This window comes from Rattus rattus, chromosome 6 (genome assembly GCF_011064425.1).
Source record: "Rattus rattus isolate New Zealand chromosome 6, Rrattus_CSIRO_v1, whole genome shotgun sequence".
Taxonomy (NCBI): domain Eukaryota; kingdom Metazoa; phylum Chordata; class Mammalia; order Rodentia; family Muridae; genus Rattus; species Rattus rattus.
This window is the reverse complement of record NC_046159.1, coordinates 47,898,289-47,913,864: the sequence shown is the minus strand read 5'-3', so window position 1 is coordinate 47,913,864 and position 15,576 is coordinate 47,898,289. Positions and strand designations below refer to the sequence as shown.

The 15,576-nt window shown below is 43.2% G+C and overlaps 1 protein-coding gene across 7 annotated transcripts in view; it reads right to left on the bottom strand.

Moving 5' to 3' along the window:
- Foxp1 (forkhead box P1) overlaps window positions 1-15,576 on the bottom strand; it is a 388,377-nt gene that overhangs the window by 233,303 nt on the left and 139,498 nt on the right. For 6 of the 7 annotated variants that reach the window (XM_032906023.1, XM_032906025.1, XM_032906026.1 and 3 more), the window contains exon 3: window positions 1,712-1,902. In XM_032906023.1, coding sequence (XP_032761914.1) covers window positions 1,712-1,891 — 180 coding nt within the window. In that variant the 5' untranslated portion in view covers window positions 1,892-1,902. Of the gene's footprint in view, window positions 1-1,711; window positions 1,903-11,785; window positions 11,959-15,576 lie in introns of those variants that run through there. The other variant, XM_032906022.1, reaches the window with a different exon arrangement.

The window sequence follows — 15,576 nt, the reverse complement described above, 5'->3', positions numbered from 1 at the left end:
TCTTTGTTTAAGCTTTTTTTTTTTTTTTTTTTTTTTTAAATCATTACATTTGGGTATAAGAGAAGGAGGGGGATTGCAGAAAATCAAACTTGGATCCTCAGGCCTGGTGGCCAGAAATTTTACCTGCTGGCTCCTTGATTAAATATTTCAATAATCTGAATAATTGTCCATCTATCAGGTAAAACTCACTGAGTGGGGAAGTTAACCTCCCACTTACTTACGCAGATATTACCTAGACGCAAATGATTGTTATGCACATTGCGAGGCCTCATCTCAACTATGTCACAAAGAAATGGCTGATCTTGACTTCCATCTTCTAAGGGTTTACAAGACGGAATTCTAAAAGTACTAACTACTCATGTAACCATAAACACAGGAGGCTACCATCGAGCATTAACTGAAATGCACAAAATTAATACAGCACAAGCGACATAAATTCTGGCTGACAGGGTACCTATCGTGGAGGGAGAATTGGCTGGGGTGACAAGGAGATCAAGTTGTATCTCAAAATCCCCACGAACTGACTTTGTTTGTCTGCCAACTTCCCTTTCTTTTCTGGAATTCAACTCTTTGGGAGGCAGGGGCAAGAAGATGCAGAGTTCATGGCCAGCTTTGGGTACACAGCAGTATCAAAGCCAGGAGCCTATCTAGATAAGAAGTTGTCTCAGAGAAACAAAATACAGCCGCTTACTAAGAGCCTCACCCTTAAGAATTTGATTCAGATTTTAAGAAAGTAGTTTGAAGGTTTGTCCTTTTCTTGTATGGTGTTTCCCAACAATTTCTCTATGGAAAAGTTACAAAATTTCCTCAAGATATTTCATTCCTTTATTTTTTTTCTTCCTCTTAAATACCTGATTACAAATGGTGCCCCACTACATGTAAGATAAATGAATCAAGGACAAACCTGCCCTGTTATCAGGAGCAGAAACTTGAACTATTTCCTGATCCCACAGGGTGGGAAAGCAAATCCAGTCTTCAAGGAAATGCTATCTACATTTGAATTTTTACCAACACAATGCCATGTCTTAGGTCACCTGTGCCACTGGGAAATGTTTCAACAGTCACTCCCAAGGACTGGCTTCCACCCTGGGAGGGCAAAGAGGGAAAGAGAATGTCGCAGGCCAAGGACATGTTGAAGAGGTTCAGGAGATCAGTTCAAAGCAGCACTGAGATTTTAGCCAACACCATGTGATGTCAGACTCCAGGAAACACATGCAAACGCGTACACCCTAGTTCCTAGAAGTAGGAAAAAGTCATGTCCCAAACTGATGTCTGTCTTACAGATATGGGCCTATGATTTAACCCTGTCCATTTGTATGTCAATGTGTCTCTATTTGACTGTTCCCTCCACCCCATGTGTTGTGGCCCCTATTCTTTCGTCTTTTAACTCTGATTTTCTTTCTTCATAAGGCTTAAGCCAGCATTTAATTATTTTTTAACTAAAGCATCAAACCCCTCCCCCACCCCAGTCATTTAATTGAAGAGTAAAAATTTAGGCGACACACTGGGATCTGGAAGAGGGCAGTTCAGGGTCCATTCAACTTCAAGTCTAACAGTCACTGTTCAGAAGGACACTTGCACCTCCTGAGGGTTTCAAGATTATCTCATCCAGGAGGAAGCCTGGATGGCAAGGAAGACGCTGCTTACAGGCGTGTGGCTGTGCCTACAGCATGAACAATGGTTCAGTTACCACGCAGCCCCCGGCAAGTACCTGCTGCTGCTGCTGCTGGACGTGGGCAAGGTCGGCTGCTCCCAGGTCCACCGCTGGTGCCTCTCCGTTGGACCGAGTGTCACGAAGTGTCCCGCACTCTAGTAAGTGGTTGCCACCGCTGGACCCGTTCTGGATGGTTGATCCGTTACTCTTTGTCTCGGACCCAGATTCTTGCATCATGACTCAAAAACCTGAGAGGAGGATTTCCAGAAGTTGGGGTGAGGGGTGTGAAGAGGAGAGAGAGCGGTGGGGAGGAGAGGGAGAAAAAAAAAGGGGGGGGGGAGGCAGCTGTTAAAACACTTGCTGTTCAGAACAAAGTAAGTTCTGCCTTAACGTGTTTCCAAACTCTGTAAACAGTTCTCTTTCTCCGCTACCCCTTCCCCCACATGAGCAGACTGATCCCCAACTTTAGGACTAGGGGGCTGTTGTTCAATTCAAGGACTAGTGTGGTTTTAAATATATAATTTCTTCCCTCTTAGGAAAAATAGAAAAAGGTTCAGGTGATCTGAGAAGAATTTAGGAGCCAATTTCTCTAATGGGATTCAGGTATTTTGCTAAAAAACAAACAAACAAACAAAAAACACTTGAGATCATCATACAAGCATACATTTAAATATTATCAGGTCCAGAAGCTCTGTGGCAGAGCAACATCCTCCAAGAAGAAATTATTCCCTAACTTCAATCTCTCGAGGGACAGGACCCATCACTACAAGACCCTTTGAGGGGATCGGTGCCGAAACGCTGCAGCCAAACAACAAACCCATTTTAAGGATTCTAAACCCTTGATACCATCTGGGCAGAAAGTGGTCATTCCTGTAAGATAGGCCACTGCTAAATAGACAGGGGCAAAAAGAACCTCCCATTTTTTGGACACTGAATGAATTCAAACTATAACCATTGTTTGTGAGAAAGCGCATTCCCTGCTAATTTTTCCCCTGTGGATGACTGGTCTCCAGGGTAAGGTGTAAGGGTGGATGATTCAGGGTGATCCTTAGACTCTTAATTTTGGAGAGAAGTGCTGGCTAGGCCGACCACAGAAAAGGTCAGAACGTTAAAGTGCTAAATGTGACGCTTTGGGATGCAGATCAGCGACAGAATGCTTGCCAAACATATATGGGATTACTGGGTTTGCTCCTTAGTATTGCCAGAAAGTAAATTAATTGAAAAAAAAAAAAAAGAAAGAAAGAAAGCACTAAGATGTCTACTAGAAATTATATATATATATATATATATATATATATATATATATATATGAAAATAGAGAAAATCTCTTATGTCCTTTTATGTTTCAGGGTTTTATTTTGTTTTTTGGTATTGCATCCCAGCCTTTTGGAGATAAGGGTCTATGATAAAGCCCAGGTTAGGGCTGGAGAGATGGCTCAGTGGTTAAGAGCACTGACTGCTCTTCCTAAGGGCCTAAGTTCAATTCCCAGCAACCACATGGTGGCTCACAACCATTTGTAATGGGATCCAATGCCCTCTTCTGGTGTGTCTGAACACAGCTACAGTGTACCCACATACATGGAATAAATAAATAAATCTTTAAAAAAAAAAAAAAGAAAAGAAAGCTATTTAAAAAAAAAAAAAAAGCCCAGGTTACCCTTGAACCTGAAATCCTTCTGCCTGAGCCTCCCAGGTGCTGGTCTTATAGGCAAAGACAATACATAACACTAATTTTACTACTTAATTCTGGTTACTCTCTTGAGCACAAGGACCATCAGCTTTGGGAGCCAGTTTAGGTGTCCATCCAGGCCAAAGTCTATCTGCTGGTCAGCAGCATTGTGCTGGACTCTCCATTACACAGGCGATTCCTGCGTGTTCCGTGGCTTCCAATAATAATCATGAGTTCTACTTCATAGAGAAGAAAACTGAAGCTTGGCATGGGGAGAAGGCTCAGTGGATAGAAGCACTTGCTACATAAGCCTGGTGACTGAGTTAAGGTCCCCAGAGCCAGGTAAGAGCTGGATTCAGTCGTATAAGCATCTATCTGTCAGTAAATGGGATTCGCAGGTAGGGAAATCTTCAGGGGCACCTGTGCCAGGCCGTCTGGCTTGTGCAGCAGCATAGAAACCCTGTCCTAAACAAAGTAAAATGGCTAGGGTTGGCATCTGAGGGTTGTCCTCTGATCTCCAAAGATTCACAGTGGCATGCATGTTCCTCCACCCATGCCCAGCCTCCAACGCAGGTAAACTTTAAAGAGAGGGCAGAAAGGCCCCGTGCATAAATTTCATGGCCACTGCGTCATGGCGAGCTATGGCGAGCACAGGAAGGGAGATGCTCTGCCTTCGTATCTCTCACTCACTGCCTGGTTTCCGAAGGCTGAGGTACAGGGTGACAAGCCAAGTTCACAGACTAGGATGTGGGAAGGAAAAATACTAGTCACCAAAGGAAGCAATCAGTTCAAACATCAAAGCTGAGAGATGCTTAAATAAGGGAAGACTTTAATGTGAATTCCCAAGGCCAGACAAGACAGAAACCATTTCATTCAAATCACCCTTATGCAGGACCACCTATTCCTCTCCCACTGCACTGGATACACAACCACATGGAATCTGAAGCACGCTGGACACTCTTGGAGGAGGCGGGGCTTCTGTTAAAAACTAGCAGAAGTCTGCTCTCTGCAGCCTGCCTGAAAACCAAAATGAAGAATGGCCATTTAAAGACTCCCGTTTCCTCTGCCTCCAGTCCACAGTCAACTGCAGCCATAATGCAGACTACAGGGACCCAAAGATAGACTTTTTGGTCAATTCTGTAGTTTATCAAGAATAAATACCCTTTGGTGTTAAGAGGTATGAAACAATGTGAGAAGCAACAGAGGGTCTCCCTGTGTCTTTGGACCAGACTTCCTATTATTTACTGTCCTTTAGAAACCGCCTGTGGCTTCTTACCTCCCACCACGGAAAGAATCTGTCAAAATAGAGCAAAACAAACCAAACCCCAAGAAAACAAAACACCACCCCAAAAGATACAAAACAGGCAACAAGAGACCAGTAACATGAAAACATTTCTCTATCTCAAATGTATTCAAGCCTAGGAGTTTTTCTTAGTGCTTTACTTTCTATACCATATACTTGCCCATTTGTATATTTGGACATGTAAGAGAATACGTTTCTGGCTGGATATAGCTCAGTGGTATAGCAGGCGCCTTGTGGGCAGTAAGTCCTAAGTTAGTCCCCAATACTGCACAGTGACAAGGGAATAGACAGATATCTCATCTCAGGGTAGTCAGTAATAAAATCCACTTTATATATATTAGCTACAAAAAAAAAACTTAATAAAATATGTTTCCTACTTTCTAGAAAGTCTGCCTATACCAAAGAGTAGACTCATAGGACAGAAAAATTCCTTTTTCTAAAAAGATATATTTTTATTTTTTAAAGATTTAAAGAATGTTTTACTTACATATATGTGTGTACCATGGGTGTGCCTGGTGCCCAAGGAGGTCAGAAGAGGGATGTGGGACCCCCCTCAAATTGAAGTTTGGATGGTTGGTCACTATATGCATGCTGGGAACCGAACCTGGGGCTTCTGGAAGAGTAGCCAGGGCCCCTAACTGCTGAGCCATCTCTCTGCAAATGGCCTTTATGAGAACTCCTCACCTGCCCTCAGACAAGAGCACACACAGTCATAAATTCTGTCTTTTTGGAACAGAGCTATGCATGAACTGCCTTCAAACCGTGTCATCTGAGGGAATGTGGGACCCGAGAACAGGTGTCTAAAAGCTTGCCTCTGTTCTAGCTTCCTTGGTTGACAGCACCATAGCAGGAGTAAGAACCACCTCTCATGCAGTTGGAAGAGAAGCAGTTCCTTTGCTCTGTGCAGCTCTAAAACAGGCTGCGAAGTTCTCCAGGACAAGTTAGGCAGGCCTGCGGCCAAGGAGCTTGGCTCACAAATTGGGTTTCGAGAATACAGGGTTTGGGACTAAAACCGTATAAAGTATTATTTTGGTCTAAGGATGTTCTCGGCCAAGTGCTAACTAGAGTACATGGGCTGGAGGACTTTTAATTTTCTAAAAGGTACAACATCAATCGGAGGCTTTGTGAAATGGCTGTGTAGAAAATGAAAGATTGGGTGTCTAAGTATCTTTGACACTGTCTGGGCCATGAGTGTTTCTATCAAACATCCCGGGCCATTTAATAAGCTTTTATATCTCCATTTAAAACCCTCTGATACATTTAAATCTCCAACTCCCAAGTCTCTAGGAGGGAGGTAAACGTTATTTATCCCCATTTCAGAGACAAGAAAACTACTGTTTGGATTAGAAGACAGATGTAGCCATAGAGCCTTTCCAGTTTGGACATGACCAAGACTTACTCCTTCAGAGAGGCCCTGGATAAGTGGCGAATGAGAACCTTGACCAGGAGAAACTGAATTTCAGCAAGGGCAAGAGGGTAGCAGGTAGGAAAGAGAAGGTCTTAAAATACACAGAGGGAAGGGCCCTCAATGTTTTAGGAAGTGCTGTCATTTCCTATTGATGTCCCACCATGTCGGTGCAAAGCAAGCACAGGGCTGGGATGAAGCATGATCGGCTCTGCCATGGAGTTCTGCCTTTTCTTTTCTTAGAGGGAGTTTGCCCCAAGGCCTGTGTTTGCTCAACCTCTGCTCCTCCTCTCTGGGACTCCCCTGCACCAAAGAATCACCTTCCACCACTATGAACTGAAAGCACATGTTCTGTTAAGGTATCTGTGGTGCTTAAATTTGAGGAGTTTGTCTCTGGAGGCTTCAGCCACCTCTTACCCAAGCCTTTCCCCAGTTTCCCCTTACGCCTTCTGCACAGGACCATGCATCTGATTACCTACACATTGCAACCCTACAGGATTGGCACTCAGAGACTTAAGGAGACCCGAACCATACTCTTGCCACCTTGCTTGGAAATATAAGAGATACTAATTTTAAAGGCTTGCTTTGGTTCTTTTTGTTTGTTTGTTTGTTTTTAGGGGACTTTTAAAAATAAGAAGAACTGGGTCTCACATGCTTATTTATTATTGTTACCAACAGAGCTCCTCTGTGGAAACCTTCTGGAAAATTCATAATGTTCAGGCCAATGTATTTATAGTAAATTAAAACACGGTTTTATTATTATGATTATTTCCTTGGTAACAGTGTTGTTGCTGAAAATTTAGAAAAAAATTAAGCCCTTGTTATCAGGCTTGTGAAAGATTTTAAGCTAACAAAAAGTTCGGTCTTGATTCCAGGGCAGTTAATTAAGGTTGACCAAGTCAGGCAGAAGTAAATTAACTTGGCTGATCAATTATTTATATGAAGCAGAATAAATGCCCTTAAAGAACTTGGTCTGTTCACAAAGGGATGTGTAAATTAAACCAAACAGAGTTTTGTAGACTATGTCTCTACTGCTGTGGGAGAAGTGAGTTAAGGGTAACGCAACTTCCAGGACACTGAACAGAGGAACTATGTATCCAGTGAGCAGAGGAACTATGTATCCAGTGAACAGAGGAACTATGAATCCAGTGAGTGGAGGAACTATGTATCCAGTGAACAGAGGAACTATATATCCAGTGAACAGAGGAACTATGACTTGCCCTCCCTAATCTTGTGAAAGGACCACCTGCTTCCTCACTCACATCCTATGCAGAGAAGGAAGGGATGGAGACTGTAATGCTAAAGAGAAAACAAAAGCTATGAGGGAGGAAGAGAGGGAAAGACCAGGAGTGTTAGGATTCTAGAAACAGTAAACATTCATCTCTTGCTTTCTTATCTCTTACGTAACACTTTGGAGGTTAGTAAAGCAAGAGGACAGGGTGTTAGTTTTGGTTCTGGACTTTTTAATTACAAAATCCTTTATAATCTTGAATTTACCTTTTTAACTACAAAATCCTTCATAATTTTGAATTTATCATTCAGAGGGGAAAAAATACCAACATGCTATCTACAGAAGGATTTTTTTTTTTTAAAGTGTGTGTTTCTTTCAGGGTCTCACCGAGCAAAGGAACTGGTTCCTCTACACTGCACACAAAGTTTACATGGCAACAGAAGACAAACAAAGGAGTTTCAAGGAGCAAGGTGCAGTTGCATGGTGGGGTGGCTTAGGACATCAAATAAGCCCCACCCTGTAACCACTCATGTGTTGCTCCCTTGCAAAAGAGAGGCAATAGAACAGCCCAGATGAAAGGCAGGGGCCCTCAATGGAGGCCTTGTGGGACTGGAGATGCCACAGGGCCCATCACAGAGCATGGCACTCTTCACTTGGTGACATTGGAGCAGGAAGCAGTGAGGACAGGAAGTGGGCAGCAATAGAGGTCATATTCAGAGATTAGGAAGCAAGACAGGAGAGCCATGGTGGCAACTGCTCACACAACATGAAATCCCTCTCTAGGAGTTGCGCCATGCAGTAAAAATGAAGTGGTGGTTGTGGTGGTGGGGACAAACCAAACACAAGGAAGAGTGAATGACAACAGCTGATCATTTCTCTTCTGAGATGACTCTGACAAGCCATGAATGAACCCTTCGGAGAAAAGTCTTTAGTCTTTAGTCTTTTTTTAGCCCCCACTGGTCCTATTTCATGGAGAGACAGACCACCCAAGCACAAGTCAGGGTGCTGAAGACACTTCCAATACCAAATTTTCATAATTATAACAGAAAGGCGTAAATTTTCTAATGCATGGCAGTTCAAAAAGTAATCAAGGGAATGAGCCGCAGGGCTATTTTAATGTATGCAAAGCTAGTGACCCACAGTAAATGGGAGGTAGGCTACAATGAATGCAAAGTAATGCACACGTACTAAACTCCGGGTCTGATGAGGGACGGCTAAAATTAACACCCAATTAATTTCCGAATTGACAAACAAATGAAACCCATAAATCTACTTTCTCATTAATTTTCTTGTGGTATAATTTAAAGCAGTAATATGAGGGCAAAAACTGAGCATTATCCATCATAAATATCAAAAGATAGCACGGTAACACCGTAAATTATGCATATTACCTGTTGTTAAAAATGATTTATGTATTATCAACTTTATCATGCACTGTAGAGGTCTCCATCTATCTTGTGAAAATCTGGGATTTTGGTAAAAGCTCAAAGGGAATGCAACTGTCAAATGCATGCCCAAAACAAAAACAAAACAAATTTGACCTCTTGTTGAGGGCAGAACAGGCAAAGCTGGGATCATCATAGATTCCCCTGAACAGACTTGGGTATTGTAAAAATGATGCACCAACTCTCCAAGGGCAAGGAGATTTGGGTCCACAATGGGAGCAGGTATAGGCACACAATAGATGAGTCTCCATGGCCAACTGTGGGAGAGTAAAAATACTAGCTGTAGTTCACAGAATGGCTATTGTGATTTGTTGATTCCCCTACCTTCCTATGCTTCAGAGGAGGAAAAAATAATGAACAGAAACCAGCTTGTGCTCGTCAACTGAATCAGACAATTTATATTTATTAATTAAATGGAGGGAGAGATGGCTCCAACGAAGACGTTTCTGTTCTGGGCTAGAGAGCTGGCCGAATTAATAAACTGCCAACCTTATAAAGAGGGTCTGAGCGCAGTCTCAGAATCCACCATGAGCTTGGCCTGGAAGCACACACTTGTAATCCCAGTGCTGGGGAGATGGAGACAGGCAGATCCTTGGGGCTTAGCTAGCAATTAGGTGAGACCTCTAGGAACCGGGAGCCTCTGCCTTAAAATTAGATGGACAGTGTTCCTGGTAAGTTGTCCTCTGGCCTCTCATAATGGTACTCATAGAAGCACACACACACACACACACACACACACACACACACACACACACACACACAAACACACACCTTTCGCCTTCCCTCCTCCATTTATTTAAAAAACAAAACAAAAAACTTTCATCACCCTCTGTTTTCAAGTACTCCTTCGACATAATAGAAAATTGATATATAATTGCTATAATATATGTAGCATAGCTAAAACACCAAGTCTAACTTCTTGATCAGATAGAAGTGACATCGATTCACATACACCAACTTTTTAAAATGTCATATTTTCTGAAACTCTTCAGAAGGGGTAACTTGCCATTGAAAATTCAGTTTATCGTTAAATCACTGTCTTATTTTCTTCCCTTCCTTTTTGGTTGTGACTAGGGACTATGTACATGCTAAAAAGTATTGTCTTTAAGATATATCCTCAACCTTTAGATTCCTGAGTTGAGGTCTTATTAAGCAGTCCAGCTAGCCTTGAACTAAGCATTTTCCTGCCTCAATCTCACAAATGCTGACATGAAAGGCATTTGTCACCACACCCCATATAGACATGTTAGGTCTAACAGACCTAGTCAGTTAGACTGTCTCATTCATTGGAAATTCAAGATAATCATCTGGGGAAGGGGGTTTAAATCTATCTCATGGCTGTGAGCATGTAATACACAGAAGGACAATTCAGACGGACTGGAAATGGTAGAGAACAGGATGTTTAACTTCCTCTGTAACCCATGACGTAGAACGGAGTTGGCAGAATAGGTTGACAATAAAATAATCTCCTAACAAAAGCCAAGGTTTCTTTTCTCCGGCAGACTTTCAATATTAAAACAGGAGACTTCACATGTCCAAGCAGAAAGAATTTCTGACTCCCACACCCGGTCAGCAGTGCACATGAGAGCCACCATATCCAAGTTTTCAGGACAGCGTGGTCTTGATAGGTCACCCGTGAATACAGGCAACAAGCCCCCATCCCCACCCCCACCCACATGTGCCTCTGAAGACTTCCCACTTCTAGCTTGGAGTTTGAGATGCCGGACTCCAGTCGATCTGCCCTCTTGTCTGCTAGTGGGCAGGAAGTGAGTAAGGTATTATTATCAAAGCAATGGTAAGCAGAATGTTGGCAAGAAAGGCCCCAGTTGGAACAAAACACTAGAAATGAGTGGAGAGAATGGGCCCACTCCCTGGCACATTGATCCACCCTTGCTCACGTCATTAAAGGAGAACGAAGGGGAGCTTTGCCAATTCAGGGTAGGCTGTTTGCCTTGCCTCAAGGAAGCTGCTGAAGGTCAGGCGTGAAGGGGCCAGGTGCTCAGGAGAGCACAGTTAGAACACATTTCCTTCCACCCAAGAAAATAGGTTTTAGGTTTGAGTACTAACAAAGCCTGCCAATGAACTTTAACCATTAGTACCTACAAATATTAAGCTCTCTCATGAAAGGCCCAGCAGAATAAAGCAACCACCAGTTCAGAAAAGGGTAAGTTCCCCATTTCCATATCTCACATAATTTAATGTACACACGGCCAGGTTTATAACATCCACCGAGTAGCAGAATCAGCGACACACTTCATGTGTCTGCCTCCTCGCCTGTAGCCCCTAACTGCTCAGGTGACCAGAGTGAACAATATGCTCACTGCAACATGGCAACACAATGAATGCAGGTCATCAAGAACCCGCAGCTCGCGTTTCTCTGTTGTGTGAAAGGAACAATTATTTAATTTTATCCTTCAAAAACTCTAATAGATGCGCAGATATATCTTGCTCCTGGAAGTTACTCTGAAACAGATTAGTTTCGCTGAGATAAAAGACATCATTTTGCCACTGAAGGTCAGAGGCACCTCTCCCTCCACCCTAGCTCTGGCCTGTACTTTCTAACTCAACCAAGTGCTGTGAAGTTCAGTTCAGCATGAGAAGAAAGGTTAATTCAGAAACCATAACAAATAATAATAATAAAAAGATCCAACAACAAAGATGGTGAGAGTTGGGTGTTCTCTGTTGTCTACAAAACACCAAAACAGATGGGTCTTATCCAAAGAAGTCCCTGTGGTCAGAAAGACAAGGCTCACACACAACCAAAGCCAAATTAGAGAGACGCCCGCCGAGGCTTGCTTTACGGAACTAGAAGTGGGACAAGGCATAAACCCAGCTTAAAACGAAATAGATGAGAAAGACAGGTTAGAGTAAAAACATCGATCATTTAAAATATGTAAAATACACATTAAAACTGCAGTTCCTTCCTAGTTCTGCCACAGTAGACCCTCTCAGACTATGGCAAGGTTAACCCCCACTTCTCAGACGTCACAGAAAACATACTTAACAGCCCGGATCAAACCAACCCCACATCACAGCACACGAGACAGACACAAACGACATGAAGTCCAAGAGCTGTACCTTCCAGCGTCTCCCTTCGTTCATAGTCCAGACCTTTCCTCCCTGTACTTTCTAGGTCCTTGTTTGTTCCACAAAGAATCTCCTAGCCATCTGATGCTCTACGACTGAGCTGGTGGCCTTTCAGGAGATCTTGCCCCTCTCTGAAGAAAGCAAACAACTGCATAGACATCATTACACTAAGGAAATCTCTTAGAAAAGCCAAACAAGTCGCTAATCTCTCCGGCCCCTTCACCCAAGCAAGAGATAAGAAAAGCAAACCTAGGGCACTTTCAACCGCATTCCAGGGACAGGCTCCCCTTTTATTTCTTTATCGAAATTCTAGCATTTAAGTCTTGTATGTGTGTATTTGTGCACGGTGTGTTTTTTTTTCCTTCTTCTTCTTTTTAAACAGACCTTACAGGATAAACTGCTGCTTCCACCCGCAAACAGAGCAATATTTGTTTAATAATGATTGCTGCCATGGGTACAGTAAACAGGGGGCCCAGCATTTGTGTTTATGAACAAACACATCATCTTACCAGAGCAATTTAACATTAACCAGGTGGAATAATCAACAGATTTCATAGGTGACACCAGGGGCAGGGGAAAGCAAACAGAACTGGAGAGGAGAAAGGGGCAGCTTCGCTAGAATCAAGGTCGAGGTACGGAGGCAAATGCATTGCAGGGTAAACAGCTGGGAAGGAGGCAAGATACACAAGCCGTCATTCTTCTGACATTTAGAGAGCCAGGAAGGTTGTAAGTTACACGGATCAGCTGCTGACCACCAGGAAATCCAACTGGTTGGAGACCCGTGGGCCTGCTTGTTTGCACAATGCCATGTTTGTGGATAAACAACGATTTGCTGTTACCAACGCTATTACTCATCATGGAAGCCAGGGTAAAGCAAGTAGCACTTGCTTAACTCCTTCCTGGAAGCATTACATGGAACTTTGAGGAAAGAAAACACTCAAGGACATGCACCTCCTCCAGAAAATACAACAGGTCACCCCAAAAGAGGCAGGCCAACCTTTGGCAAATCCCCTTTATTTCATGGTTGGCAGATAAAAATATGTCATGGGCTACGGGGTAAAATACTCAGGGCTGGATCTAGACTTGGCTTTGAAAAAGCCCATGATGTTTCCATGCTTCAGTAGCTCTGCACTCATCTCCTGGGCTCATCTTTAATCAATGAAACACATGGGTCAAACATAGACCCTGGCTCTGGGTGTTTCTTCCATAAGGGAAGCCCTGATGCTTTCTCCCTCCATATGCAAAGCTTCTGTAAACCCACTGGGCCAACAGATACAAGGGCAGAGCCCCCAAGGACTCTGCAAAATTCAAACTATGCCACATGAAGATAGTGTCCTTGAGAAACAACAGGTGTTATAAATAGCTGATGGGTACCTTACTCTGCCCAGGAGTTCCTTGTGAGGTTAGCATTAGGGGGAAAAAATTGTATCTTTGCAAAAGCCAGAGTGATTTAATTCCCTATGTCCATTAAGAAGAAATGTTTAATCTTCAAAGATTCACTTCCCATGTAAACTGCCATACATAGCTAGCTGACTAAGTTAGAAAGACGTTATCACACCTTATCAGAAATGCTATATTTAGGGATTCAATCTACAGTGAAAGCATTAGTTTGAACTTATTTTACAGATAGCATAATATCATTAAACTACTTAATTTTGGTGCGTGTGAAGAAGATCCCTCTGTTACTTAACATCTAATAAGCAAAACATACTGAAAGCAGTGTGGTAATGCACCCAACATCTTTTTTTTTTTTTTAAAGATTTATTTATTTATTATATATAAGTACACTGTAGCTGTCTTCAGACACACCAGAAGAGGGCATGGGATCTCATTACAGATGGTTGTGAGCCACCATGTGGTTGCTGGGAATTGAACTCATGACCTCTGGAAGAACAGTCGGGTGCTCTTAACCGCTGAGCCATCTCTCCAGCCCGCACCTAACATCTTACACTTACAATCAGTTAATTAATTTTTAAAATTCTGCATTCTGCTAGTATAAAATATAAGTATAAATATAGTATAAAATATAAGTATACTGTCTGTTGGTTATCCAAAGCAAAATTGGAAAGTGAGAAAAAAATATTTTAAAGAGACACACCCAGGACTCTGACAATGACATTATTCATTAAGACATTATTTGCTTTTTTGTCTCTGTCTCAAATAGGGTAATGAAAACCTTGGTTGGCTTCCCCACACCCACACCAACCTTCGGGCCACTGTGAAATCTCAGCCTTCGCTAGCTCTTGCTTCAGTTATCTAACCTCTGGTCTGCAAACTTAAAGTTACAAAGCGTCTCCGATGTTTTCTCTGGTGTTTTTGTTTTCTTTTGTGCTGTGGTTTGTTTCCAGTGTCCTTTGCTCACAGCCTTCTTTGCCCAAATCAACATAGCCAAGAAGTCCTCAGCGCTCCCTGCTTGGGGAAGAATTTCTCACTCAGCATTCGGAGCCCCCTAATACTAAAACTTGTGGCTCGAGGACTGGTTAACGCCCTGAAAGGCCTCTGCTGTGCCTGGAGAAGACCCGTAGGACAGGAGCTGTTCTACTGCCCTAGAGAAGGCAAGCCCAGCTTGCTCAACTAAGGGATGACGCAAGCACACGGCAGGCAGAGGTTCTTCCTCCAGTGCTGGGGAACAGAACGTTCCACATTCCAGGCTCTCTCCACCATGGATGTGGTCAGCATGACAAGGAAGCAATGCAGAGCAAAGTGCTTGACCTGATGTCCCAGTAAGAAGACAAAAGCCGAACTGGCCTTCCTTGCCTTCTGCCTGGGGCAACAGTCTCTGCTCATTATCTGCCCTTGAACCCTTTCCCCATTCTCCCCAAACCCACTCGCCCCTCTCCTGTCTCTCCCCTCTTTCTGTCCTCCTCTGCCTCTTCCTCCTCTCCCTCTCTCTCCTGCCTGAGGCTGGGCTGAAAGAGTAGGATATCGATACAGCAGAACTAACACAGCTTTTTCAAAATGGCGCCTGAAGACATTGTTGCCAAGCTCCTTGAATAAAAGGCCAATGGTTGAACCCTGGCTTTTCTTTTTAAGGCGAAGGTGAACCCATGTATGCAGACACTAGTCAGAGGAGGTGAAGGTGACCAGAGGAAAGACAAAACCCAGGCATCCGGAATCTTCCCATGTGTCTGCACACCTGTCCCGGCATCCCTGTAAAGTTTACTTTCAAAGGCTAGGTTTCCTTAGCTTATTTTCTATGGACCCCGAGTTCTTTAGTGACTGCTCTTCACGCGGTTCTTCACAAACAATTTCAAGAGACACTAAGAGGACTTGAGATTAGAAAGTCTGGTTGGGGAGTTGGGGATTTAGCTCAGTGGTAGAGCGCTTGCCTAGCAAGCGCAAGGCCCTGGGTTCAGTCCTCAGCTCCAGAAAAAAAAAAGAAAATAGAAAGTCTGGTTGGTTCTCACAAATTCTCGCTGGAATGAGAAAGCTCAGACTGTCTGAGACTTTCAAATGTGTCTGCTGTCTGAGCGGACACTGGGGCTAGTTCCCCAAGCCTAATTTCTCCCCCTCCTCCTCCTTCTCTGTCATTTCCATCCACACCTACTCCCTGCTATTTTTAAAAAATGGCTCACATTTGATAAACAAATATCTCTTCAGGGGAAATTTTGTGTCACTTCTACAAAGGGAAAGGCAACATGGAACCCTTTATACTAGACAAAGAGTTTGGCATACAAGTACCAAAACCAACTAAGGGGACAGAAGTCAACCTGAACCCTCTGCTCTCTGAGTGAGAACCACGGCCTTCCTTTGTTCAATAAGGAGCCAAACACTTGGGAAAA